Source organism: Ovis aries, chromosome 5 (assembly GCF_016772045.2).
Source record: "Ovis aries strain OAR_USU_Benz2616 breed Rambouillet chromosome 5, ARS-UI_Ramb_v3.0, whole genome shotgun sequence".
Lineage (NCBI taxonomy): Eukaryota > Metazoa > Chordata > Mammalia > Artiodactyla > Bovidae > Ovis > Ovis aries.
In genome coordinates this window covers 9,854,731-9,880,070 of record NC_056058.1, presented here as the reverse complement: position 1 = coordinate 9,880,070, position 25,340 = coordinate 9,854,731, and the positions used below count along the sequence as shown (strand labels likewise).

At 58.9% G+C, this 25,340-nt stretch overlaps 1 protein-coding gene across 10 annotated transcripts in view; it reads right to left on the bottom strand.

The window, feature by feature from the left end:
* Nucleotides 1-25,340, bottom strand: part of ADGRL1 (adhesion G protein-coupled receptor L1) — a 50,822-nt gene that overhangs the window by 4,286 nt on the left and 21,196 nt on the right. For 3 of the 10 annotated variants that reach the window (XM_042249811.1, XM_042249817.2, XM_042249816.2), the window contains exons 3-23: nt 22,436-22,649; nt 17,469-17,578; nt 13,841-13,858; nt 9,458-10,258; nt 8,125-8,439; nt 7,305-7,408; nt 6,838-7,023; nt 6,481-6,519; nt 6,148-6,331; nt 5,872-5,994; nt 5,152-5,366; nt 4,687-4,857; nt 4,052-4,261; nt 3,713-3,933; nt 3,411-3,477; nt 2,846-2,937; nt 2,018-2,186; nt 650-778; nt 406-502; nt 196-324; nt 19-36 (exon numbers count right to left, since the gene is read on the bottom strand). In XM_042249811.1, coding sequence (XP_042105745.1) covers nt 19-36; nt 196-324; nt 406-502; nt 650-778; nt 2,018-2,186; nt 2,846-2,937; nt 3,411-3,477; nt 3,713-3,933; nt 4,052-4,261; nt 4,687-4,857; nt 5,152-5,366; nt 5,872-5,994; nt 6,148-6,331; nt 6,481-6,519; nt 6,838-7,023; nt 7,305-7,408; nt 8,125-8,439; nt 9,458-10,258; nt 13,841-13,858; nt 17,469-17,578; nt 22,436-22,649 — 3,612 coding nt within the window. Of the gene's footprint in view, nt 1-18; nt 37-195; nt 325-405; nt 779-2,017; nt 2,187-2,845; nt 2,938-3,410; nt 3,478-3,712; nt 3,934-4,051; nt 4,262-4,686; nt 4,858-5,151; nt 5,367-5,871; nt 5,995-6,147; nt 6,332-6,480; nt 6,520-6,837; nt 7,024-7,304; nt 7,409-8,124; nt 8,440-9,457; nt 10,259-11,441; nt 11,527-13,840; nt 13,859-17,468; nt 17,579-22,435; nt 22,650-25,340 lie in introns of those variants that run through there. The other 7 variants (XM_060416268.1, XM_060416269.1, XM_042249810.2 and 4 more) reach the window with 5 other exon arrangements.

The following is a 25,340-nucleotide window of genomic DNA, read 5'->3' as shown; positions in this document are numbered from 1 at the left end:
AGGAAAAGTCACACTTACTGGGTTCCCGGTAGCTCCCTGCAGGTGCCAGCCAGGAGGGAAGAGAGAGAAGGTGAGAGCAGGCTCAGAATGCCAGGTCTAGGCTCCGTCCAGTTTGGGAGGCGAGAGGGTGCCCCCCGTAGAGACCCTCCCCACCCCCAGACCTGGCACCCTCTGCCGGCACCAGAGTGCTCTCACCTGGGGAGTTGAAGACTGGGGGCGAGGAGGGGTTGAAGCCCACTGACTCAGCAATGAGGGTGTTGTAGGGGCTGGTGCCCCCACGGGGCTGCAGCACAGGGTTGGTCAGCAGGTGGTTTCCCATGGTACCTGCCCAGGAGGGAAGCGGTCACGAGGCAGCCGGGAGAGCCTCAAAGGGAGTGCAGGTGGGGCTCAGGAGTGCCCCCTCACCTCGGTTCAGGGTAGGAGTGCTGTTGATGTCTCCAGCCATGAAGGAGGATTCCGTCTGCTTCCTCACGGTGTCGTTCCACATCCTCCGGATTCGGCTCTGGGGACGTAACCCAGACATGAGGGGCCCTCGGGCCGCCCATCCTCCCCGTGCCCGACGGGCACCACCAGGGACCCGGGCGGAGAGCGGCCCTGCGCCTGGGGCGCTCGGTCCGGCCCTCAGCCCGGGGCAGGGCCCTGCCTGTACCTGGGTCCCTGTGTAGTAGCGGGCGTTGCTCCGCATGGCCGAGGTCTTGAGTGAGCCGTGCGCGCCCCCGGGCGGCGAGCGGACGCAGCAGTAGGAGTGCCGCAGGCACTTGCTGTACTCCTTGTGCACCTGCGGGCGGGGGGCGGGCAGCTGGCAGCAGGAACCCCGGCCTGGCAGGCCCGGGGCCAGGCTGCTGGTGGGCAGCAGAAACCCCGCCATCCCCGCCTGCCGCTCTCTTCTCACTCAGGCCCATCTTCCTCTCTCCACCTTCCCCATTACGTTCTCATCTGTTCATTCACTCAGCAGGCCTTCAGGGAGCATCTTCTATGCGCCAAGTGTGGTTTAGGCCCCAAGGACAGATGCAAATCAGAAACAAAGCCCTCCTTCTCAGAGCTGGCATCTTCCAGCAGATAGAGACTGAACACATCTACAGGTTCAGTGTGGGCAGTCTGCCCAGAGAGGCATGGCTGGGGGTTAGGCAGGGCTGGCGGCAGGGGTGGTGGGTGGTGATTTCCAACAGATGGGGGAGCAGGGGCATTCACTAAGGAGACATTTTGGCAAAGACCTGAAAGAAACAAGGCAGCGGGCCCCGCAGATATCTGGGGAGGGGCAGGGGACAAGCCCCGAGGGAGGCCCACGCCTGAGTGTCTGCGGACAGAAGACAGAGCATGGCTGGAGGAACGGGGAGAAATGGGGGAGCCCAGGGCGGACCCCGCGGGCCGGCGGGGGAGCCCTGTAAGGATGCCACTGTCGCTGTGCGTCCAGTGAGGACCTGTCATCAGAACAGGAACACAGCTGACCTTGCAGCCAAGATCAGTGACCCCTGCCTGCTTCATTCCCTGTGCAGCCGTCACCCACCGCACTGTCCTCTGAGACCAACAATGGCCTGACTGGGGCTCCCCACTGCCTTCAAGATGAAGTCTAACACTCCTTGGCTCCGTTTCCCTGGCTTCCGTCTTGAGTCTACAGCCTGTACGCTCTTCTCCACATTCCTCTGCTTCTGTTCTCTTTATTTTATTTTTAAGATTCAGACTTTAACACCCTTTATTTAAAAAGGAAACTTCCTGTCACCACCAAACTCATGGTTTACCCTGCAACTATTAAAGTAGGAAATATTCTGTCTGGGTGGCACCCAGAGCCGTATTCCTCCACAGGCTTGATCTACACCCTAAGCTGTGTCCCTGCCCTGAGCTCTCCTGACTCCCCACATCTGTCTTGCTTTCTCATTCCTCTGGGCTCCTGTGTCTTGCTCTCTTCCAGAACCCTCCTCACCACGGGCTAGAACCTGCCTGAGCATGTGCTTCCCTCCAGGCAGACACAGGTCCCGCTGCGGACGGCAGGCCCCTGGCCCCCTTCCCCGGAACTCACCTTCTTCTGTAAGGCGCAGTGAAAGACGAAGATGAAGACCCCCTGGAAGGCGTTGAAGGTGGTGAAGAGATACGCCATGACCACTGACTCCTTGTTGATGAAGAGGAGGCCGAAAGCCCACGTGAGGCCCAGCAGGAAGAGCAGCGCAATGGCCCCCAGGGCCCAGGATCTGGTGGTGGGATGGGGAGGAGACAGGACGTCAGAGTCCCCACCGTTGGGGACACCACCCCCAGGGCCCTGCTGCGCATCCCTATTTCAGCAAGTCTGGACGGTGCCCTGGCATGAGCAGGCCTGCCCAGCGACACTCATCAGCCCAGCTAGGCCTGGGGGGCATGTGAAGGTCGGGGGCTCAGGGTTCTCTGAATAGCTGGTCATTCTCCGGCATCCTTCATCCTCTTGGCCACACTTCAACCCTTTAATCTATCTTCTGCTGCCTATGTGTCTTTAAGTACCCTGAAATGGACTCACATATTTTTTTCGGCCACCTTGCACAGCTTGAGGTATCTTTAGTTCCCCAACCGGGGACTGAACCCACACCCTTGGCAGTGAAAGCACCGAATCCTGACCATGGACCTCTAGGGCACTCCCTGTGCTTGCTCTGTGAACTCAGTCTCACCCGAAGCGGCGATGTGCCTGAAACCTTCATTGGATGTGCTAACACCATGTTTTCTAATACTCGTTAAACAGACACAGAAAGAACATAGTAAAACACCACCTTCGTCCTTAAAAAGCAACCCAGAGGTGAGAACACCACCTTTCAGGAAAGCCTGGGAGAGGCTGGGCCCAGCTCAGAGGTGCCAGGGCAGGGGTATGGGGAGGGGTGCTCACTTAATGTTGTCGAGGCGACTGGAGTCAGGCTTGAGCACGGATGAGCTCCGGACCATCTTGTGCAGAGTCACCATGAGGAACACCAGGTTCACCTGCGGGTGGGCAAGGGGAGGGCTGGCTCGCGGCCCCTCTGCCTCTGCGCAGCGGCTCCTGACCGAATCCCAGCCGCCACCCCCTGCTTCAGGGTCCCCTCTGCTGGTGTGTGTGCTCGGCCATGTCCAACTTTTTTGCGACCCCATGGACTATACCCCCCAGGCTCCTCTGTTCGTGGGATTTCCCAAGAAAGAACACTGCAGTCGGTTGCCATTTCCTGCCCCTAGGTGCCTGTTAATGTGGCTCTCGGGGCTGGGGGGACAGAGCCTGGGGCCTGACACAGAGCAGGAGCTCACACCGCAGCTCCTAGACAGACAGACCTCAGTGCTGGAGCTTTACAGACGCAAGCTGCTCTTTTTGCCTCAGCTGGCTGCTCAGTTTTCAAGGGCTTGGAGAGGATGGGGGTCTAGGGGTCAGAGCTGGTCTGGATGAAAGACAGACTCAATGCTGGGGATACTGCCTTCCAACTCACCACAATAACAAAGGAGACGGGCCCAATGAAGCTCCAGATGAAGTAATTGTCCACGCGGAGCCAACAACTGTGAAGGAACCAGGGCCCGGGAGAGGGGGGGAGAAGTGAGGCGGGCAGGGGAGAAGGGGTGCGCCCTTCCCTCCCTCTGACTCCCAGGGCCCAGGGACTCTAATGGCTGGGCCCCCAGAGCTCAGGAGAAGGGAGACCAGTGCCCTGAGGCTCCTGGCCCAAGGGAGGCTGCTGAGCAGGGAACCAGAAGGAAGAGAAACGGGGGGGGGGGGGGGGGGGGGGGGGACACTCACGCCTTCTCGGTGCCATAGCTGCGGTAGTCGATGGCGGCCGCAATGCCCACCACCAGCGCAGGGAAGCAGTACCCGCCCAGGTAGTAGTACTTGGTGCGGGAGTACTCGCTCTCAAACACCTCCACCAGCAGCAGGTAGAGATGCACACCCTCCAGGCACAGCCAGGAGAAGGCGGCCAGGAAGAAGTAGTGCAGCAAGCCCGCAAAGATGGGGCAGGCGATCTGGGGGCAGGGGTCGGGAAGCAACACAGGTGAGACGCTGCCCTGGCCGCCGACCAGCCAGTGGGCATCACACCTCTCCTCCCCGTCCCTTCAGCTCCTGCCCCAGAGTCCCGCCCACCTCATACTGAGTCTTGTCTATCCCGACAAGGAAGAGCAGCTCCGCCAGGAAGAGGTTGATGCAGAGGTTCTTGTGGATGGTGTTGCGGTCAGTCTGCAGGCCCCGCAGGAAGCAGAAGGTGGAGATACAGATGGCCAGGCAGACCAGGGAGATGACGATGCCCACCCACGTGATGACTGACAGCAGCAGCTCATTGATGCGGCCCTGGTACTGGGGAAGGAGCAGGGGGCATGCTGAGCACCTCTGGCCTTGCACACACACAAGGGCTAGGCCGGGGGCCACGAGCTGCAGCCCACTGGGCCTTCTGCCACCTACCTGGCCTTCCGTCCCACCTCGGTCAACTAGCCAGGCCCCCACCCCTCTACAAGTGGCACGCTCACTTCCCATGCTCTGGCAGGCTTGTGGAGAGATGGCAAAGGTTGACACCAACTTGATTCTCCAGTGGGCCTTGGGAGAAGGTGGAACTCAGACTAGGGAGAGCCAGACATGTGGCCTCCTGCCCTGGGCAAGACTCAGGCCCCCCTACGCCCATGAAGGTGGCCTTCCCTGGCACCACCCAAGCAGTGCTAAGAGGCCATCCAAGGCTGAGCCAGCAAGCAGGCCCGCCAGGAGGAGTGGGGCTCTGGCCAGCTTACGATCTCGCGGTGCGCCATGAGCACAGCAAAGTTGGTGAGGTGGCTGCAGGCACATGTGGTATGGGTCTTGTTGGACTCCACCAGGCGGCAGCCCTGGGTTGACCAGTAGCCCAGCATGGAGCGCTCTGAGTAGTTCCAGAAGGAGCAGTTAGCATTGAAGTGGTTCTTGGCCTGTTGCGGGGTTGGGGCCGGGGGGTCAGAGCTGGGAGTCCAGCCCCAGCCCCAACACCCCACCATGGGGACAAGCAGGAGAGACACGCCTGGGGCTTCTGGCTCCAGGTCACAGCCTGAGATCTCTGGGACAGGTGGCCTGAGCTGCTAAGGTGGGAGCTGGGGGGCTGCTTCTCCAGGGAGGGCTGTAACTTGCTCTCAGGGTGGGTGGACACGGCGGGGAGTATGGATCTGCAGCCTGGGCAAGTGGAGGGTACCGGGACACTCACGGAAGGAGTGGACATCTCAGCTCACCTCCAGGTGGGCCACAGTGAAGATGACAGGGTCCATCAGGAAGACTCGGCTGGACTCCTTGTTGATGGACGCTGCGATGACCTGTGAGTTCACCACCAGGGAGGCGCCCCCTGGGCCCCCCGAGCCTGCTTCGCCCGCCAGCTTCACCGTGGCGTTCTCGGTGGACAGGAAGAGGCCCAGGTTGTTGTAGAGAATGAAGACAACCTTGACCACTCCTAGGTAGGACAGGCCCAGCAGGTGTGTTGTCAGCCCCTGGCTGGCACTGCCCTCCAGTTACACTGGCCGCTGGGACCTTTGAAGTCAGGCTGCCGCCCAGGCAAGCGGGGCTCTGGGAGCCCTTCCGCGGGACCGCTGCTCAGTTGCAGGCAGTTCCCAACGGCAGGGTAGCAATCCAGGACGCACCTCACCCACCCCTCACTTTCTGTGTGACCTGGAGCAAATCCCTGACTTCTCCGGGCCTTAATCTCAAATGGCACAACCTGCCCTAAACTCTGAGGATCGGGCTGCTGTCGCACAGGAGGGACCCCTCCAAACTGTCTGAGGTTCTGTGGGGCTTTGTGGGGTCCCCCTGAATCCCCTGAAATGTTACACTCGCTTGGATGAAGGGCACCTCTGTGTGTGGCTATGGGCTCTGACCTCATCAGAGTCGTCAGCCTGATCAGAGTTAAGGACTTCCCCACGAGAGGAGCTGGGGTGCCGGCTCAGGGTTCGGACACTGACCGTTGCGGCTGTTCTGCTTGATGGTGTTGGCAGACAGCTGGATTGAGTTCTCACTCGGGTACTCCTGGGGGAACACCAGCTCCTGCACTTGGCCCTCAGTGTTCAGGACTGTGACCTCGAGGACTGTGGGGACAGGGGGTGGCAGGGCACACAGGGTTGAGGCCTGTCCACAGTCCAGAGGCCCAGGCAAGGTTGAGGGCCAGGGTTAGCCCTGGGTGTCCAGGAGGAGCAGGGACCCCCCCACCCCCGACTTGCCCCCCCGACAGCAGCACTCACCCACATTCTGCTTGGCGGCCAGGAAGCGGGCCGGCTCCCTGACGTTGTCCGCCAGCAGGAAGGCGCCCTCTTCCAGGACGTCCAGCAGCATGGTGGCCGTGTGCGCCTGCTCAGTGGCGTTCATATCCTTCCAGGACTCGAGGGCCTCCGGCCGCAGCAGGTTGTCCACTGTCTCCACCACAGCCTGCAAGTGTGGCGGGGCAATGCTGCGACTCCCCGCATGTCCCTCAATCCCTCCAGCTGGGCTCCGCACCCCCTTCTCCGAGCCTCTATCCCCAGTGCCACCTGGGGCCCGCCCCACTCACTCCGCAGACAGGAGCCCCTGGGCCTCACCTTGATATAGTCCTTGCAAGTTCTCTCCCGCTTGTGCATCTGGGGAAAGAAGGAGGTGGGGTGAGGCCTGGTCTCCCAGCCCCTCTCTCCTCGAACCCTGACACTCACGTCTGGGCACCAGAGAGCTGCTTTTTCTGTCTCTGCCACTGACCTGGGGCTAGCCCATGAGCCAGAGTTATTCCTAAGGAAGCCCCCGCATGCCCAGGACCATCCAGGAGGGAGTCCTGGCCAGCCTGGGCTCTGTCCCGCCTTCTCTCCTGGCCATGCGTGGCCGCCCAGCTCCACAGTGCCAGGCTGGGTATCTCCCAGGTTCCCAGGGCGGTGCCCCTGCCCCACGGCCCCTGCTGCCGGGCCCACCTTGTTGTAGTTCTTGCCAGCCGACTCGCGCTCAATGGGCCGCAGCGCCTGCAGCTGGGCGTCCAGAATGTCCAGCAGTTGCTCCATCAGCTTCACAGAGGAGGACACGTCACCCGCGTAGATGGAGCCCCGGGTGTGGCGGGCCAGCTCGCTGGCAATGTTGGCCGCATTCTCCCCACTCTTGATCTGCAGGAGGCAGGAGGGGGAGCCCCCAGTCTCATCAGGGACCATCCTGCTTCTCTCTCCACACACCCGGCCTTGGCTCAGACCCTCTCATCCCTCTCTGTGACCCCTTCTCCCTGCCTGCCCTGGCCCTCCCCATCTGTCTGTTCCCTCTGGAGACTAGGGGTGGACCCTGGCCTGTCTCCCCAGGAGTTCCACCACCCCTGCTGTGCCCTGTGCCTGGGCACCCAGGGCCAGCAGAGTAAGCACGTGTGCCTGTCTGGGGGCAGGGTGGCTGCTGGTACCTTCTGGGCCACCTGGTTGACCCAGGGGGAGGTGCAGTTGCTGAGGTCAGGGCCCCGGGGATTCCAGAGCCCCAGGGCTGGTAGACACTGGAAGGAGGCAATTCCTGTAGGGACAGACACACAGGAACAGAGAAGGGAGCCACGGGGAGGGAGAGGAGGATGGGCCAGAGCAGAGAGAAAGGAGATGGCAGAGAGAGGGGGATGAGCAGGTGAGGGGAGAGGTGAGGGGGCACGGAAGACCGGACATGAAACAGGCCAGACAAAGAGAGGTGTCACTCTGAAATGACATGAGCCACCCACTTCCCCTAAACCCTCCCTCTCGGCTCCTCTTCCAGCTTGGCCTGCCACAGTCGGAGGCTTCTGGTCCCCACCACGCCTCTCACAGAGCCTCTCTGGCCCTTCCCTCGGATCCCCAGAGCCTATGGTCCCAGCCCTGCCTTCTCTGGTGCGTCAGCTGCTGTGTGCTGGCCCCCAGCTGCTCCTGAGCCTGTGTCCATTTCGGTCTGAGGCCAGGACTCAGGTTACCTCCCAGGGGCTCCCTGCAGGGTCCATCCAGGGCTTTGCTTGGCAGGTGCTTAGAATTGCAGGAGGGGACAGGGGTGGAGCAGGGGGCACTAACTGAGCTGTGACTGTGCCCTGGGAACACAGCTGCAGACATGAAGCATGACCCTTGCATACAGCCCACTCTGGCAGGGAAGGTGGACAGGTAAGTGCATCCAAGCTGAGTTAGGGGCATGTCCCCTGTCCCTTCCCTGGACAGGCCAGTAGTGGTCATCCCCCAAGCCAGCTGCAGCAGAGGTCACCTAGGCTTGGCACTCACCTCGAGTCCCCTTGGGGCAGGGCCTCTCCACCAGCATGCCCTGCTGGGTGGCCGGCCATTGGACCCGCCGCACCTCTCGAGGTTCACAAAAGAGTTCTGGGGACACGTGCAGATTGGGGGCAGGGGGCCGCCGGGTGCTGGGGGCCGGGGCAGTGGCTGGAGGTAGGTCAGGTCCCAGCTGGTTGATGGCACCCACGGGGTGCGTGGTGAGGGGTGCCCGGCGGAGTGGAGTAGTGGCTGCGGGCGAGGCCGTGCTGGTCAGGGGTGTGGGCCGGGCTGTGGTGGTTGTGCTGAGGGGTGGGGAAGTGGCTGGGCCTGGAAGGGAGAGGGGATACGAGATGCGGTTACCCCCAGGGTTGGTCTCCCACTAGGTCTGGGAGATCTCCCCTAGCCCCTCTCTGCCCAGAGGCCCCATGCACCCCTGGGACTATACAGTGTCAGAAGGTGGCAGAAATCCACTCATTTGTACTCTGAGGTCTGAGAGCAACTGCAGAGGACAAGCCCGGAAGGTGGTGTTGAAGGCTCCCACCCTCATGCTCCTCTTACTCTGGGCTCTCTGGCCTGGCCACATCCCTTCCCTCTGGGGACCTCAGTTCCCCCTTTTTGATTCAAGGGGACTCTTCTGGAGCTGTGGGGCTGTGGAGAGCTGGTTCAGAGTGGCTGAGGGGTTAGAATGAGACTGCTGAGGGGTTCCCAATCCTAGTCAATATCAGCAGTTCAGCTTTGCTGTTTTACTGGTACTCCCACCCAAGACTGGGGTTGAAGGGGCTCCAGGGCTCAAAACGCTCTTAGGAGACTCAGTGCAGCTTGGCTAAAAGCCCAGAGTCCTTGGTCTAGCTTCTCAAATAAGCAAGTTAGCTAATCTCACATCCACCCAGTGCTTGTGTAAATGAAAGTCGCTCAATTGTGTCCAACTCTTTGAGACCCCCATGGACTGTAGCCTGCCAGGCTCCTCTGTCCATGGAATTCTCCAGGCCAGGATATTGGAGTGGGTAGCCATTCCCTTCTCCAGGGGACCTTCCTGACCCAGGGATCAAACCCAGGTCTCCCACATTGCAGGCGGATTCTCTACCATCTGAACCAGCAAGGAAGCCCACCCAGTGCTTGGGTTTCCTCATCTGTAAGTGAGGCAACAGTAAGCCCTGGCTCTCAGAGTGCAAGGATCAGAGGAGTTAATTGGAAAGTGCTGAAAACAGCCTGTCCCGTTGCTACGTCTGTGACCTCCAGGGTTCCTCCGAGCACCTCCAGGTCCTCTAGCAGCTCAGAGTGCACCCCCCTTCACTGGAGACCCAGGGTCAGGGGCTGTTGGGGAGTGAACTCGAGCTGTCCTCACCCGCACTAGGGTCGGGCGGCCCAAACTCCAGGCTATAGCGCACCACAAAGTAGTTGTTCCAGACATAGAGCTGGTTGTCGCGAGGGTTATAGTCGACAGAGGAGACGAACTGGTAGGGGTTGGGAAAGGCCAGGCTCACGGGCTCCTCACGGTTGGCGTTGGTGTTGAAGGCGTAGTCCACGCGGTTGCCGGCTGCCTCGCTGTCGTCATCCACGTACACCGAGCGCAGCACGTACAGGACGCCGCACACCATGAAGGCGTTGGACGCGGAGCGCTTGTCGTAGCCGGTCTCCCACGTGCCCTCGAAGCGCAGCGTGTAGGGGTTGAGCTGGCTCACCACCAGCCGCCCGTTGTTGCCCTCGGTGGCGTAGATGACCCACAGCCCGTTCTCGTCCACTGCCAGGTCGATGTCGGTCTTGCCCCCCCAGCGGTAGGGCGAGGTGTCGTGGTAATTGGCTGTGTTGATGACAGTCTCCCCGCTCTTAATGCGCGTGCGCAGGTCGTACTTGACGATGTTGCGCGTGCGCTCCTTGTTGTAAAAGACGGCGCCGTCGTAGACCACGAAGCCCGTGCCGTCTACGCGGTTGGGCAGGCGATAGGTGGTGGTGTGGCGTGCTGCCACGTAGTCTTCCCACGAGGCGTACTCGGTCAGCGTGTCCGTGCGGTAGGGGATCCACGGCATGACGTAGATGCGGTCACCCGCCTGCAGTGGGTCCTTGCACCATGCACCAGACTGGTGCTCCGACTCGTGGGTTGAGGTGGGCTCCAGCACCTTCTGCAGGGTCCCTGGGCACACGAAGACTGGGTCGGGCGGGGAGGTGCAGGGAGGACACAGGGAGAGGAGGAGTGGGGTGGGGGGGGGGTACGGGGGTGGCGAGGGAGGGAGAAAGAGAGGCGAGTTGGTCACGTGGCCAGCGGGGGGAACCAGGCTGTCCCCTCCTGCTGCTGCAGTCACGGTTGCTTGGTAGGGCTGGTGATGGGAAGGGGGTTTCTGGGCTGGGACCCCTGCCCCGCCCAGCTGCCCCTCTCCCTGGAGATGTCAACCCTGGAGGCCATTAAGAGCAGGGTTAGTGGTGGAGGGGAGGGAGGAGGTGCCCCTCTTTCCTTCCCTGGCTGCTGGAGACCCCACAGGCTGGGGATAAGGGGTTTGGCAAGAACCATCCCATAGTCAGTCTCGAGTGCCTTTAGTGGGGGATGGAGAGATTTTCTCATTGCAGCCACTGGTGGCTTTGAGGTTCCAGGGACTTAGGGCCCTGTCTCTTTGCCATCATTTGCGCCCCTATGGAAGAGCTAGGGTCAAGGGTCCCTTCTTTCACCAACCACACCAGGACACAGATATATGTTTGTTTTTTTTAAACTCCATTTTCTTCCTCCTGCAAAAACTGCAAGGTAGAGTGATGTTTCCATACCCACTGTGGGTGGGTGTCAGGAGCGCACTCCTATTCCAGGGTGAAAGAGGCACCCAAGGTTCCTGACGCAGCCTGTGACAACCCCCCACCCAGCACCCAGGAAATCAGGAGCTGAGGAAGGGTTTTCGGAAAAGTCCAGCCCCTCCTGAGGGGTGCCCAGCCCTGCCCCCAGCCGGCAGGGTCTCATAGGGTTTATTGAGCAGCAGACACTGATACTGGTGCACAGGGGTGGTGGGGTGAGGGCAGAGAGGGAGGGGACTCCGGGAGAGTTGGGTAGGGGGGAGGAGAGCTGTGTGGAGGGAAGAGAGACAAGTGGTGGTGTGGGGGCGCTCGGCGAGGTCCTGGCTCCAAGGGAGGCACGCCGGAGAGCACCTGGGAAGAAAGAGTTAGTGCTGGCGAGGAGAGAGGGGGGTGAGCAGAGAATTCACTCCAAGGCCCAGGCCCGACTGAGGGTCCCTTGGGGGGGCAGTCCCAGGTCCAGCTCAGAGGGGGCCAGGGAGGGAACCAGGTGCTAGGATAAAGACCCAGCCCGCCCCCGACAGGCCCCCCACCTCCCCTTCCCCGACCCGATTTACCTGCAACCATCCCCGGCTCGGGAGGAGGGACCAAGGCAGCGCTGATGTCAGAAAGGTGGGGGGCCCCGCCCCACCCCCCCATTCCCTGAAAAGGAGGAAAACCTCAACTGCATCTCATTGGCCACCAACGGCCTGCCCACCCTTGCCCAGTCACGACCCAGTGCCACCGACTCCTGGACTCCCCTTACTGACCCGGTGGGAGTCTGGGCTTGCACAAACAGTGTGGCCAGGCTCCCCTCCTTCTCCTCCCATAGTGGCAAGGCCCCTCCAACCAGGATGGCTGGGGGCCTCCCTCTCAGCGCCCAACTAGCAGAACCCGAGGACCAGCCAGGGTGAGAGTTTGTAGTGAATTCTCTGCTCCTGCTTGGCCTGTCACCAAAGCAGCCGGCCCGAGGGGACAAGAGAGGGCTGGGACTTGGTGCTGGCTTGGGGCGGGGCGTGGCCCCAGTGGCTAGAGGGGCTTGGCCAGGAACCATTCCTCATTCCCCTAATTCCAGCCCCATTCTTCAGCAGGCTTAGGTGGGTGGCTGGGGATTCCAGCCCGCCCTCCACAGTATCAGGGACTTTCTGATCCAGGGGTCTTGGGTCACAAAGCAGCCAGGTGCATGCCCTGCTTTAGGAGGGGGAGGGAAGCCTGGGGCTCCAGTGCTGTGTTCCCCGTGCCGAGGGGTTAGCCTGCACCTTCTGTCCAGCCCACTGGCCTCTGCCCTTTTCTCCTGTGCCTGGGTCTTCCCTCTCCCCAAGCCGGGCCCCCCAGCCAGCTTTGTGACGCCTGACAGATGTGTTTGTGTGTGGGGGGGGGGGGATGGGGGGGGGGGGGGGCAGTGGGAGGTCTCAGAGCCCGGCTTGGTGGGCAGGGCATGGAGAAGGAAAACGTGGTTAGAGGTTATGGGGGAATGGGGAGAAGATGAGGAAGGGCCTGTTCGGGGCCTTTGCCAGCAAGGACCCTGCCCCAGCGCCAAGCTCCCAAAGCCTTCTCTGCCCTCCAGCCTCCTCCCACCCGCCCCTTGAAGAGAAAAGATCCCAGGCTGCGTATCCAACCACCACCGGGCCTGCAAGAAGAGTGTCTGGTGCTGGGCGGAGAGACTCCAGGAAAGAGAGAGGGAGAGAGTGGTGGGGTGCAGTGAGGGGCAGGGCGGTGGGCTGGTGGCCCAGGCCTCTATGAGATGGGGGGAGGGACAATGGGGAGGGGAGCAGCTCAGAGGGACCCCGCCCTGCCTCCCTCAAAGGGGACCCTCCACTGACCACCGTAATTTCAAGGCCAACGTGATCCCAAAAGGTCATCTCTCCCATCCCCACCTCAGCACTGTCCATTTCCCAAGACTTCCAGGGGAGGCAGCGGCCCTCCACGACAGCCAAGCCCAGCCTGGCCGCCCTCCCTACCCGCCGTGGAAATTACGGTGCTCAAGGAAGCCCCCAGACCCAGCCTGTGCCTCCCCCGCCCCCCTCTCTCTGGTCCTCTAACCACAACAGCCCAGAAGAAACCCTGACTGCAGCTTCGCAAGTATTTCAGAACCAAAGAAAAAAAAACAAACGCTCCCCCGCCCCTCACTCCCCCAACCATGAGGCCCACCCCCGCCCCCTCGGCCCCCCAGTGATCTGGTAGGCACCCTCCCCGGGCTGGGGGCAACTCACACCCCTCTCCCCAGGGGCTGCCCCCCACCACCCCCCACCACCCCCCGCTGGTGGAGGATGGGGTGGGGGTGGGGAAAACTGGTGCTCCGTGCTCCGAAACAGCTCTGGGCCTTGGAAACGCCAAACCAGAAGGAACTTAAACCACCAGGAGCCAGAGAGAGAGAGAGAGACAGAGAGAGAGAGAAAGAGAGAGAGAGGAGGAGGAGAAGGAGGTAATCTGCTCCCCAAAAGGAAAACAAAGGTGCCCTTCCCTCCCGCCTCCCCTGAACCAGACACAAAAGTTGGGGCAGGAAGAAAAGAGAAGACAGACGGCTCCCCCGGTGCCCTCTGCCCCTGAGTCGGGAGCCAGGGAAGAGGGTCCCTCCCTCCCCACCCACCCTGGATGCTTATAGACTTCTCCTGAAGGAGGCAAAAGAGGTATGAGAGAAGGTCAGGTTCCCCCCCAACCCCTGCAAGGGCCAGGGACTAGAAAGGAGGGACAGGGAGAGAGAGAGTGAGAGGAGAGAGAGAGAGACAGAGGCAGAGAGCAGAAGGTCCTGCCCGAGCTCAGAGAAGCGCCCTTGGGTGTCTGGAGGGTGGAGTTGCCTGGTCGCACCAGGGCTGGCCCCACCAGGGGGGGACACTGGGGTGGGGTGGGGAGCAACTGGACCAAGTTGGGAGTGGGGGGTAGAAGAAGGGGCCGGAGGGGAGGGCAGGTCACATAAGTGTGGCACAGGTAAAACAAAGTCTGAGTTAGGGGTTAGCATTGGTAACAGTGCGTTTACCTTTCTGCTCCACTTCTACTTTAAGCATCGGAAGAGAGAGAGAAAACAAATTGAAAAAAAAAATGTGCAAGAAAAAAAGAGAAAAAAAAAAGATTAAATTGCTTTCGTTTCTTTTCTGGCAACACGCCCCCTTTTCCTTTCTTTTCCTCACTCCTGGTTCCCCAACCCCGAAGGTAGCGTCAGCCCCCGCCCCCACGTCCTTTCCTCCTAGGGAGGATGTCGGGGAGACAGTCACAGGGAGGAGGGAGACACACGGGAGGACAGAGACTGAGAGAGACATGGGTCGGGGTGGGGAGAGATACAGGTAGGCAGACGGACAGAGCCCTCGGCCCGGAGGGGGCACCCTCAGTGCAGCAAGGCTGGGGAGGGCGAGCCCCAGCCGGGAGGCAGCTCCGCTCCGGGGGCACCAGGAAGGGATGGTGGGGGTGGAGGAACCCCTTGGTCCCCTCCAGCCCGGCCTGCTGCCCTCGTGCTAGAACCGGGGGCCCAGGAGGGGATTCAGTGCCTCCCTCAGCCTGGGAGCACCACAGAGAAAACACGCAGAACGCCCTCCCCTTCTGTGCTGGCCTTAAAAAGAGTCCAGCTGCGTTTCCCCAAACCCTCGGAACCCCACCCCCACCCGGAAGCCAACACAGAGAGAGGGTGGCGTCGGACACAGAATGATGGAGAGGCAGACAGGCGGAGCCTGGGGCCTCCAAGAGCCCCGCGGGGGAGACGAGGCAGAGAGGGAAGAGGCTGGGCTGGGGGCGACATCACAGATGGGGCAGGACAGCAGAAGGGGGCACAGACACGCTCCCCCGCTCCCCCGGGGGCAAGCCCGAGGCTCAGTCTCTCTGCCCAGCTCCCCCCTGGGGGCCCAGGCGCTGGGAGCTCCCCAGCCCGCAGCTGGGATGGGCAGGCGGGCAGCACCTGGGGAGGAAGGGGGCACGGGTTAGACTGTGCTCAGCTGCAAGGCAAATCCAGCGTTAGTTGGGCCTGTCGGGTATGTGTGCCAGGGGAGGGGGGTTGCCCCACACACCCACTGCCCCCTTCCCACAGTAGCCCCCACACCCACCCCCGACCAGCACTGGGGTCACCCCAGCCCCTGAAGCCCATGGCAAGTGGGGCTGCCCAGGCTGTGCTCCCTCCAGGGTCTGGGCCCCCCGGCCCCTTAGGAACCTCTGACCTGGGCCTCGCTGTCCTGTCACCTGTCTGTTGGGAGGGGCAGTGTCTGACTCCCTTCCCAGCGCCTCTCCCAGAGCCTGGTACACAGGAGGTGCTCAGAGAAAGAAAGGTCTGGGGCTAAGTGAGTGCCAGGCCTCCCTGTCCGGTGGCCTGGCTTCCATCACCCTTGGAATGCCAGCCCTCTTCTGGGACCAGGAGTTAGCCCAGTCCCCCAGATACATCCTCCATGTGAGTGACTGTGCGTGTGAGAGTGCGTGTGTGTGTGCGTGCACACCCAAGCGCGTGTGCTGCTGCCTCTCCCAGGGCTCAAGGTAGCGCTCTCCCATCAGACTGGGGGCTGCCCATTCCCTGAGCCCTCCTGGTCTCCGTGGGTCATGCCCTCCCGCCTACACTCAGAGGTTCAGCTCTAGGAAGTCTCTACACCTCTTCCCTGCTTCTTTACCTGCATGGTAGCCACTCTTTTTTTTTTTTTTTCCCCACTTGCTTTTGGATGCCACTTAGACCAGGAGATATTTATCCCCCTTGCCTTTTATCTTCCTGGTCTCAGGAGAAACTGGGTTTGTCATCTGGTGTTAGTTTTATTTGATTACCAATAGCAATAATAATCGGTAAAAGTCACGGTGAGTGGTCAGAAGAAACGCAACGACTACTAACTGCTCAGCGCTTATTAGGCGCCAGGACCCGAGCTAAGCACCCCTCTGGCCGCGTTTCGAGAATCCTGTCTATAAATGAGGAAACAGGTTCAATGAAGTGAAGCAACACGACAGAACGGGAGCAGTTTCCTTCGCATCTCCCGCTGGGGGTGCACACAGAGCTTTCACCCGCGTTCTCCGGAGTCCTGGCAGCATCTCAGAGGTGTTTGATCCCCTCCCAGCATCACAGAGGAAGGTATAGGCTCAGCTGGATTGAAAGGACACCCAAACCATTACTGAGCACATCCGGAACCAGGCTTGGGTCTGGGCGCTGGGGAGGGGGTTGAAGATGAGGTCTCTGCCCTGTGGGGGGAGTTTACACCCAGCGCTTTGCCACCACGAGTGGGCTCTGTTGCGGGCCCTGGGCTGAGTGCCTTGCACACATGACCTCCCGGACTCTTGCCTCCTGCAGCAGCCCAGAGAAATTTAAGTCATTTGCTCCAGTTTCCCAGCCAGAAAACCCAAGGGCCGGGGCTGAACCTCGAACCCTGTCTAGATTTCCCCACTGTGCTGTGCTCCCCAACTCCTGTCCCCCTTCCCCTGCTGCCCTAGCCCACAGGGGGTGGGCAGTGTCCCCAGTGCTGTGGGGAGGCTTCAAGGATCAGTCGGGCGTCCCCCTCAGGCGGTGACTGGAGGCCTCGGTCGCTGAAAGGAAAGGGCAAGGAGTAAAAGAAGAAAGCTATGGAAGCACATGAGGCTCCTATCTCCCCCAGCACGTCTGCGGCCACCTGCGAGGAGAAATCAAAGGTTGGGGGTTGGGGGGAAGGCTGGCGTGGGAGGGGAGAGGAGGGAGAGTCACAGGGCCTCCTGCTCCCCCGCCCCTGCCCCCCACACTCAAGACACCCTGGTGGCCCTGCCTCCTCCCCCCTCTGCCCAGAGGGCCCTACCTCCAGGTTGGCTATGTGAAGCTGGGGGGTGGAGAGGAGGGAATGGATGACGGGGAAGGGTGGGGAAGCATGAGGGCTGGAAAGAGGGTCATGTTAAGGGTAGGGTACTGAGGAGGAGAGACCCTGTCGATAGTTTGCTTCCTTTGGTCGGGTTCAAGAATGGCAGGCCCCTGGCTCCCCAGATCACCTTCCTCAGGATGCCTGGGCGCCACCCTCAGTCCAACATGGCAGCACTTCCTGTGCAGACAGGAAGTACTAGTATGCTAATAGGCAAACCAACCAAGAGTTAGGAATCTGTGGAAGCTGCCCCTAGCCCTTCACATGAGATCTGCTGCCAAGCCTCAGAGGGGGACCTGCTTCTCTATGGGTATAATGTTCAGCTTCCAGGATTGGGAAGCGGCAGGAGTGGGGGCCTGTGAGGAGTGCGAAGGATAAGAGAGAGGAGAGGGAGCTGAGAGGAAGCGGGGTTAGAGGCAAGAGCATGTAAGAGGTGGTCAGGAAGGGAAGGGCCGTGGGAAGAGCGGGGGAAGAGGAATTAGACGGCAAGGTCTGGGGAGAAGAGAGATAATAAGTGTGCCAAGTGGAGCACGTGGGTGTGGCCTTGAAATAAGCCAAGGGCAGGTGAAGAAGCAGGGTGAGCAGGCCAGAGTAATAAGAGCTGAAGGTGCCCAGTGGATGGGGACAGAGTCAAGGGTGGGGGTGGGCGTGGGGCAGTGGACAGGGGAGTCAGAGCGAAGAGAACCTGTGAGGGGGAGCGGGTCCAGCCATCCCTGTGTCCCTGGCCCAGCTGGGCCTTGTGTGTGTGTGTGTGTTCAAGGTGTCTCCTCCTCACTTGCTTCTGGGAGGGGGAAGGGCCCGTGTCGCATGAGGAACAAGATGACTCACTGTAGGGGACACAGTCGTACTGCACCTCCAGGTACTTGTAGGTCCCAGGGCAGGGGTCCGGAAAGGCGTCCGAGCCAGCGACCACCACACACTGGGTGCGGTTGTTACACCTGTGGAGGAGAGATGGGGGGCTGGGAAAAGACGAGCCTGGAACTGGGTGGTGGAGGCCCAGGCTCAGGAGCGGAAGGGACATCTCCACTCCGGGAAGGAACCGTGGCAGCGACCATGGCTGGGCCGCATGTGGGTGTTGTTCTCTGCTTCCTGTCTGCTCTCTCCTTCCAGACAGGAGTCTTCTGTTCTCAGGCCTGGCACAGCAGGCAGCTCAGGGCTATGCCGGAGGGGTCACTCCATAAACTGGTTTTCCAGTCACCCTTCATCATTTTCGTCCTGAGTGTCGCCTGTGCCATTATGTCTTTCTGCCCCATAAATTGACCATAAAACCTGTCCTTTGTTCAATAAGATGTGAAGCCATACATATAAGGTGGTATCTTCGTGAACACTGATGAAATGCTCTGTGTTTGCCACCTCATAGCACGTCTTGACACGTCCCACCTTTTGGACAGAGCTGCAGCCATAGACGGGCAGAGTCATCCCTTCAGGCTGAAACCATCCTCGGTTCCCCATGCAGAGCTCCCCCAAGTCCCTGTCAACTTCTCAGGAGTCTGGCTACTGTGTAATGCGAAGTCTAATTAGCGACAACAAAAAGATGTTTCTTCTCTGCTGTCTATACCCACGGTCAAGGTCTCTATTTCCTGGAGCAGGCCGAGTCTTGGCTGGGCAGGACAGCACCTTGACTGTGGCCGTGTAAGAAGTGGTTTGGTGGGGCGGGGGCTTCCTGACAGGTATGAGGCAGAGGGGGCTCCTGCGTCTTCATTTCAATCCTGCTCTTAACCAATGACTGCTTAACTCATGAGCATCTGCTCATACCCACACCCCTCAACTCCCCTTTTCAAAAATGTAACACTGATGGGAGGTAGGAGGCAGGTTCAAGAGGGAGAGGACATATGTATACGTGTGGCTGATGCATGTTGATGTATGGCAGAAACTAACACAATATTGTAAAGCAATTATCCTTCAGTTAAAAATAAATAATATATATATATAAAACACTGAGCTCAGACGGTTAAACAGAGACTTCGTTACCTATGACCCAAAGAACTAGTTCTATTCCCCAAAGAACTGAAAGCAGGTGCGTTCATCTCCTGCAACACTGAACGTGTATTTGTGTACAACTGCTTGTACATGAATGCTCACAGCAGCATCACTCACACAATCACCAAGCGGTAGAGACAACCCACTGGCGAATGAGTGGATGAATGGAACACAGCTTACGCACACAGCGGAGCACTATTCAGCCATAAAAAAGGAAAGAAGCGCTAATACTACACCATGCGTGAGCCCTGAAAGCATCAGGCTCAGTGAGAGAAGCCAGCCCCAGGGGCCACGAGTTTCACAGTTCTGTTTATGTGAAATGTCCAAAACAGGCGCATCCAGAGACAGAAAGTAGATCACTGGTTGCCAGGGACTCAGAGAGGGGTGGGGAGTGACTGCTCAGGGTGACGGAGTCTCCTTTTAAGGTGATGGAAATGTTCTGGAACTTGACAGAGACTGCACAATATCCTGAATGTAATTAACGCCGCTGAACTGTTCACTTTAAAATGGTGAATCTTTTGTTATGTGGATTTCGCCTCTATGAAAACAAAAAGAAAAACACAGAAATGGTGGCCTTCCTGGAAAAACCGCATGTCCAGCCTCCCCTGCTGGGAAGTGCCTGTGACTTGAGTTCTAACCCAGGAGGTGAGAGTGGGTATGATGTAGCCTTTAAGGGAGTGGCCCCAGGGTGGAGGTGGGGGGCGGGGTTTCGGTACTAAGATAGAGGCAGGTGCTGAGAGTCTTTTCAATTCTGATCCTGTTTGTGAGCTAAGTCGCTTTAGCCGTGTTCGACTCTTTACAATGCTATATGGACTGTAACCTGGCAGGCTCCCCTGTCCGTAGGCCTCTCTAGGCAAGAATACTGGAGTGGGCAGCCATGCCCTCCTCCAGGGGATTTTCGCAACCCAGGGATAGAACCTGCATCTCTTACATCTGCTGCACTGGCAGGCAAGTTCATTACCACTAGCCTCACCTGGGAAGCCGATCCTGTTTAGGTCACTGTACTTACTCCGAGGTGTCTCTGTCAGAGTCACAGAGCTGGACCCTGAACTAACGTAGCGTCTCCACGTGCGAAGACAGCGGGGGCAGCGGCCTCACCACGTTCGCTCAGCCCCAGTGACCACACTACTCTGTCCCCCACCCCTCTGCCCCAGAACTGAGACCCCATGAGCGTCGGAAACTAGGCGAGTTTCTGCGTAAGCAACTTGGGGAGACGGCGAAAAACCATCAGCACCACAGACCCTGAGGCTGGTCTGAGTGAAGGGGGCAGGGAGGATCTGGAGAGGCAGTGGGTAGGAGAAAAGGGGGGCTGGACTGGGATGCTCCACGCAGGGGTGTTGGGAGATGGAAATTAGGGAAGAGGGAGAAGATTGCTGCAGGAGAATAATTTATTGTTTTATGTGGTTTTTTTTGCCACACGTCACAGCACGTGGACCTTATTTCTCTGTGCTAAGTTGCTTCGGTTGTGTCTTACTCTATGTGACCCTATGGACTATAGCCCATCGGGCTCCTCTGTCCATGAGGATTCTCCAGGCAAGAATACTGGAGTGGGTTGCCATTCCCCTCTCCAGGGATCTTCCCTACCCAGAGATCGAACCCAGGTCTCCTGCACTGCAGGCAGATTCTTTACCGTCTGAGCTACCAGGGAAGTCCCCAAAGAATACTGGAGTGAGTTGCCGTGCCCTCCTCCAGGGGATCTTCCCAACCCAGGGATCGAACCCGTGTCTCATGTCTCCTGCACTGGCTGGTGGGTTCTTTACCACTAGCACCACGTGGGAAGCCCCTGACCAGGGATCAAACCCATGCCCCCTGCGGTGGATGCTCAGAGCCTTAACCACTGGACCACCAGGAAAGTCCCGAGGGTAGATGTGCGAGAAAGCAATGGTGGAAGGGAGAGGATGGCGTGGTTCCCGCCCAGCCCACCTACCTGAGCCACTCGACCATGCCCACTCCCTGCCCCAGGCTCTCAGAAGGCTTCTGGTGACCCCATCCAGTGAGGGATTCTAGGATCCCCGAGGAGCGGTGGAGCTGGCCCCAGGCCTCCTTCGCTTTTCTATTTTTCTGCTCAGGGTCCTGGAGTGAACCCTGCTCTCTCTCAGGCATTTGGCAAAAATTCAGTGAGCGCCTGTGGTGGAGCTGGCTGTGGACATGGTGGAGACAGACAGCACTCCTTTTCCCTGTGGCTGACAGCCCAGGGAGGGAAGACGTAAAAGAGACACGATAAAGAGGCAATACAGCCAATGAACTGTGGGCAGAAGTCAGGACTAGGAGAGAGAGACGGAGAAGGGGCTGGGAAGTGGGGCAGGGGCACCGTGATTTTAGAATGTGGACAGGTAGACCTCATTAAGAGGCTAGTCAGGCAAAAAAAAAAAAAAAAATCCCTGAATGGGGGACCTCTCTGGCGGTCCAGTGGTTAAGACTCTCTGCTTTTAGTGCAGTGGGGGGGTGGTGGTGGGGGCGTGCATTCAACTCCTGGTCAAGGAAATAAGATCCCATGTGCTGGTAGCAGGGTGCAGCAAAAAAACATAACTCAAATGAAAGAACCTGAATAAGGGGAGGGAGGAGTCACGCGGGTTTTGGCGAAGAGGATTCCAGACAGGGGGAACAGCCAGCACAAAGGTCCTGAGGGAGCCCCTAGCAGATGGGTGATGAGTCTAAGGAGTGGCCAGGTAACTGAAACCCAGTGAGGAGGGGCATGGAGAAGGTGAGGACTGGAGAGGACGCTGCAGAGGGTCCAGGGCCTTGTGGACCTGAGTAGGACTTAGGCTTCTGCTCTGAGTGAGGTGGGCACCAAGGAGGGATCTGATAGGAGGCGGGCAGAACCTGACTCAAGTGCTCACAAGCGCTCTCTGGCTGCTACGGCGGGAACAGACGATAGCAGGCAAGCAAGAGAAGGCAAGGAGAGGGGGCAGAGGAGGCTGTAAGCAGCCGTGGCGGGTTTGGCGTGGACGCAGCAATCAGCCTGGGTTAAAAAAATTTTTTTTTTTTTTAATTTGGCTGCACTGGGTCTTCATTGCTGTGTGCCAGCTTTCCCTCGTTGCGGCGACAGGTGCCACTCTCTAGCTGTGGGGCTCAGGCTTCTCATTGCGGTGGCTTCTCTTGTTCCAGAGCACAGTCTCTAGGCCCACGGGCTTCAGCAGTTGTGGCACACGGCATTAGTTGCCCTGTGGCATGTGGGATCTTCCCAGACCAGGGATTGAACCTGTATCCCCTGCACTGGCAGGCGGACTCTTAACCACTGGACTAGCAGGGAAGTCCTAAATCTGGGTAAAATCTGAAGGAAGAGCTGACTAGCTCTAGGTGGTCTGGCTTGCGTGTGTAGCTTTGTACACCTCCCACCCCCACTCACACACACTTACAGAAAGGAAGAGTCTTCACACTCACTCGCTCCCTCACATTCTCACACACCTCCCTCCGACACAAGCACATAGCCTTCTGCCGTCTGTGTTCAGGTGTCACCTCCTCAGGGAAGCCCTCTGGGCTGCCCCTCAGCTCCTCTGACACAGCCCCCAGTCCTGCCATGGCTCTTACCCCGCAAGCCCCCGCTAATCTTGGGATGAGCGTCTGGAGGCAGCAGGCTTTTGGCGAAGGGTATGGACTGGGGAGGTGACAGGCTGGCGGGGGGGTGGGCTGGGTCTTACTGGCTGTTTGCGTGGCACCTGGCCCCTAGTAGCTGCTTAGGAAACCTACGTTGAATGCCCACAAGGAAGGGTGAAGGGGAACAGGGTGCACTGGCCGTGGGGCACGCAGAGGACAGGCACCTTATTTGGGGCCCCTCGGGACTGCTGCCGCCCCTTGCTTCTGGAGCCCCTCACCTCTGGGACATGATCTTGAAGGCGTCCGGCAGGTAGCACTGCACGTTCTCCATCTGGAAAGGGTCGGCGTCGCAGATCTTGTCGTCTGTACGCCCATAGTTGGCGTTCTCCACCATGATGACGTCACTGCCCGGGCACCGCAGCTCGATGGGGTAGCCTTCACATGCCAGCTCCCGGCGCATCAGCCCAAATGGGAGCCCAGCCCGGCTCAGGCCTGCAGGGAGAAGGGGGAGGGAGTTGGTCATCACCAGGCCCAGGAGGGGTGGGACGGAACCCCACTGAAGAGGCTCCACCTCCAGCTTGACTGTATCGGCCTGTGGGCTGTGTGAACCTCAGTTTACTCATCTGTGAAATGGGCTTCTCGGTGTGCCCACTTGTGTAGTAAGGCCATTAGCCCGGCCCAAGAAGAGTCTGGATCCTGGGAGGTGCCCTGTGAGCCCTTGCAGTGTCCTTTTTGAGATGAGTGTCTTTACTTGGGGGCCCAGAGCCATGCCAGGGTAGCCTGTGTGAACTGTTAATTGGTTAAATCAGGTCTTCCCCCCTCCACCAATTCATAAGCTGAAATCAAGCCCTAACCCCCAGTATCTTAGAACAGCGGTCCCCAACCTTTTTGGTACCAGGGACTGGTTTCATGGAAGACAATTTTTTTTCCATGGACAGGGGTATGGCGACGATTGTTTTGGGATGTTTCTCATAAGCAGCGTGCAATCTAGACCCCTTGAATGCACAGGTCACAGTAGGGTTCACGCTCTTATGAGAATATTAATGCCACCGCTGATCTGACAGGAGGCGGAGCTCAGGCAGTAATGCAAATGATGAAAAGCAGCTGTAAATACATAAAGCTTCACTTGCTGGCCCGCCACTCATCTCCTGCTCTGCAGCCTGATTCCGAATAGACCATGGACCACTACTGGTCTGCGGCCCAGGAGCTAGGGACCCCTGCCTTAGAATACAAGCACATTTAGAGACAGCATCTTTACAGAGGTACTCAAGTTAAAATGAGGCCACTAAGGTGGGTCCTAATCCAATATGAGTGCCGAAGAATTGAAGCTTTCAAACTGGTGTTGGAGAAGACTCTCACGAGTCCCTTGGACAGCAAGGAGATCAAACCAGTCAATCCTAAAGGAAATCAACCCTGAATGCTCATTGGAAGGACTGATGCTGAAGCTGCAGCTCCAATACTCTGGCCACCTGATGCGAAGAACTGACTCACTGGAAAAGACCCTGACGTTGGGAAAGATGGAAGGCAGGAGGAGAAGGGGTTGACAGAGGATGCCACGGTTGGATGGCATCACCGACTCGACGGACATGAGTCTGAGCAAACTCCGGGAGATGGTAAAGGACAGGGAAGCTTGGTGTGCTTCAATCCATAGGGTTGCGAAGAGCCGGATGTGACTGAACGACTGAACAACAGCAAATCCAATATGAATGGTGTTATAAAAAGAGGAAGTTTGGACCCAGAGGCGCACAAAGCAGGAAGATGACGTGGAGACGCAGGGAGGAAGATGATGGCCCTCTGTGAGCCAAGGAGGAGGGCCTGGAATAGACCCTTCCCCGGCGGCCTTCAGAAGGAACCGGTCTTGCCGACACCTTGATCTTGGACGTCTGGCCTCTACAAGTGGGAGGGAATGCCTTTCTGTTGCTTAAGCCCCTAGTCTGTGGCACTTGGTCATGACGGGCCTAGCAAACTATGAATAGCTCACTAACAATGCGGTTTCAGGCAGGTGTTTTGGGTCATGTAGCAGTTGACCTCTAGAGGGGCTGGAGATTGAGGCCAGCCAGGTCTATGGGACTGAGCCTCAGTAAAGACTCTGGACACCAAGGCTCAGAAGAGCTTCCCCAGTTAGCGTATAACATGCGTGGTGTGGCTCATCGTTGCCTAGAGTTCCCGCTGTCTGCGACTGCACTGGGAGAGAACCCCCAGAAGCCACCGTGCACAGAACCTTCCCGATGTTGCCCCAGGCCCCTCTTCTCCTGGCTGGTTTTCATCTGTGTCAGTTCACTGTAGTCAACGATGTTGTTTAGTTACTACGTCAGGTCTGAATCTTTTCTGACCCCCATGCACTGTAGCCTGCCAAACGCCTCTGTCTGTGGGATTTCCCAGGCAAGAATCCTGGAGTGGGCTGCCATTTTCTTCTGCAGGGGATCTTCCCAACCAAGGAATTGAACCTGGGTCTCCTGCATTGGCAGGAGGAATCTTTACCACCTGAGCCACCAGTAATCAACCGCAAGGGAAAGTCTTCCCTTGTGGCTCAGTGGCAAAGTCTGGCGGGCTACAGTCCATGGGGTCCCCAAGAGCCAGACACAACTGGGCGAGTAAACAACAATAATGGTGTTTGTGAATTTCATGAATCCTTCAGGCAAATCATCAGAGCTGAGAGTGGCCTGGGGCACTTCTCTAACTTCACACCACCCCCACGCACAGAGCAGGGAGGGTATAGAAGGGAATGTCCTCACATTCTGGACGAAACCACAGAGCCTGGCTTTGCTACTTCCCAGCTGACAGGCCAAGTGGGTCCTTTGGGCCAGAGTTTCTCCCAGTGTGGCCCTGGGCATATCCGCATTGTGTTCGGAACGCAGATTCTGAGTGCCCCCAGACCCAGGCCTGCTGATCCCGAATCTCGGGAGTGAAGCCAGGAACCCCTAAATGGGTACACCCCACCCCATGATTCTCACGCACACTCTCGTCTGGACAGCTGCTGCTGGCGCCTCACCAGGCCTCAGTTTCCGGATCTGTAAAATGAGCAAACCACAGCCCAGGGCTGTACTGGGAGGCTTCTGCGCTAGATGCTCTGGAAGGAGGTGCTGTGGGCAGCTAGGGCATCCCAGGGAGAGGGCCCCTGGCCTTCACTTGGCAAACTTCCTAGGGTTGCCATGACAATGGAAGAACTTGCCATGGGCCTGG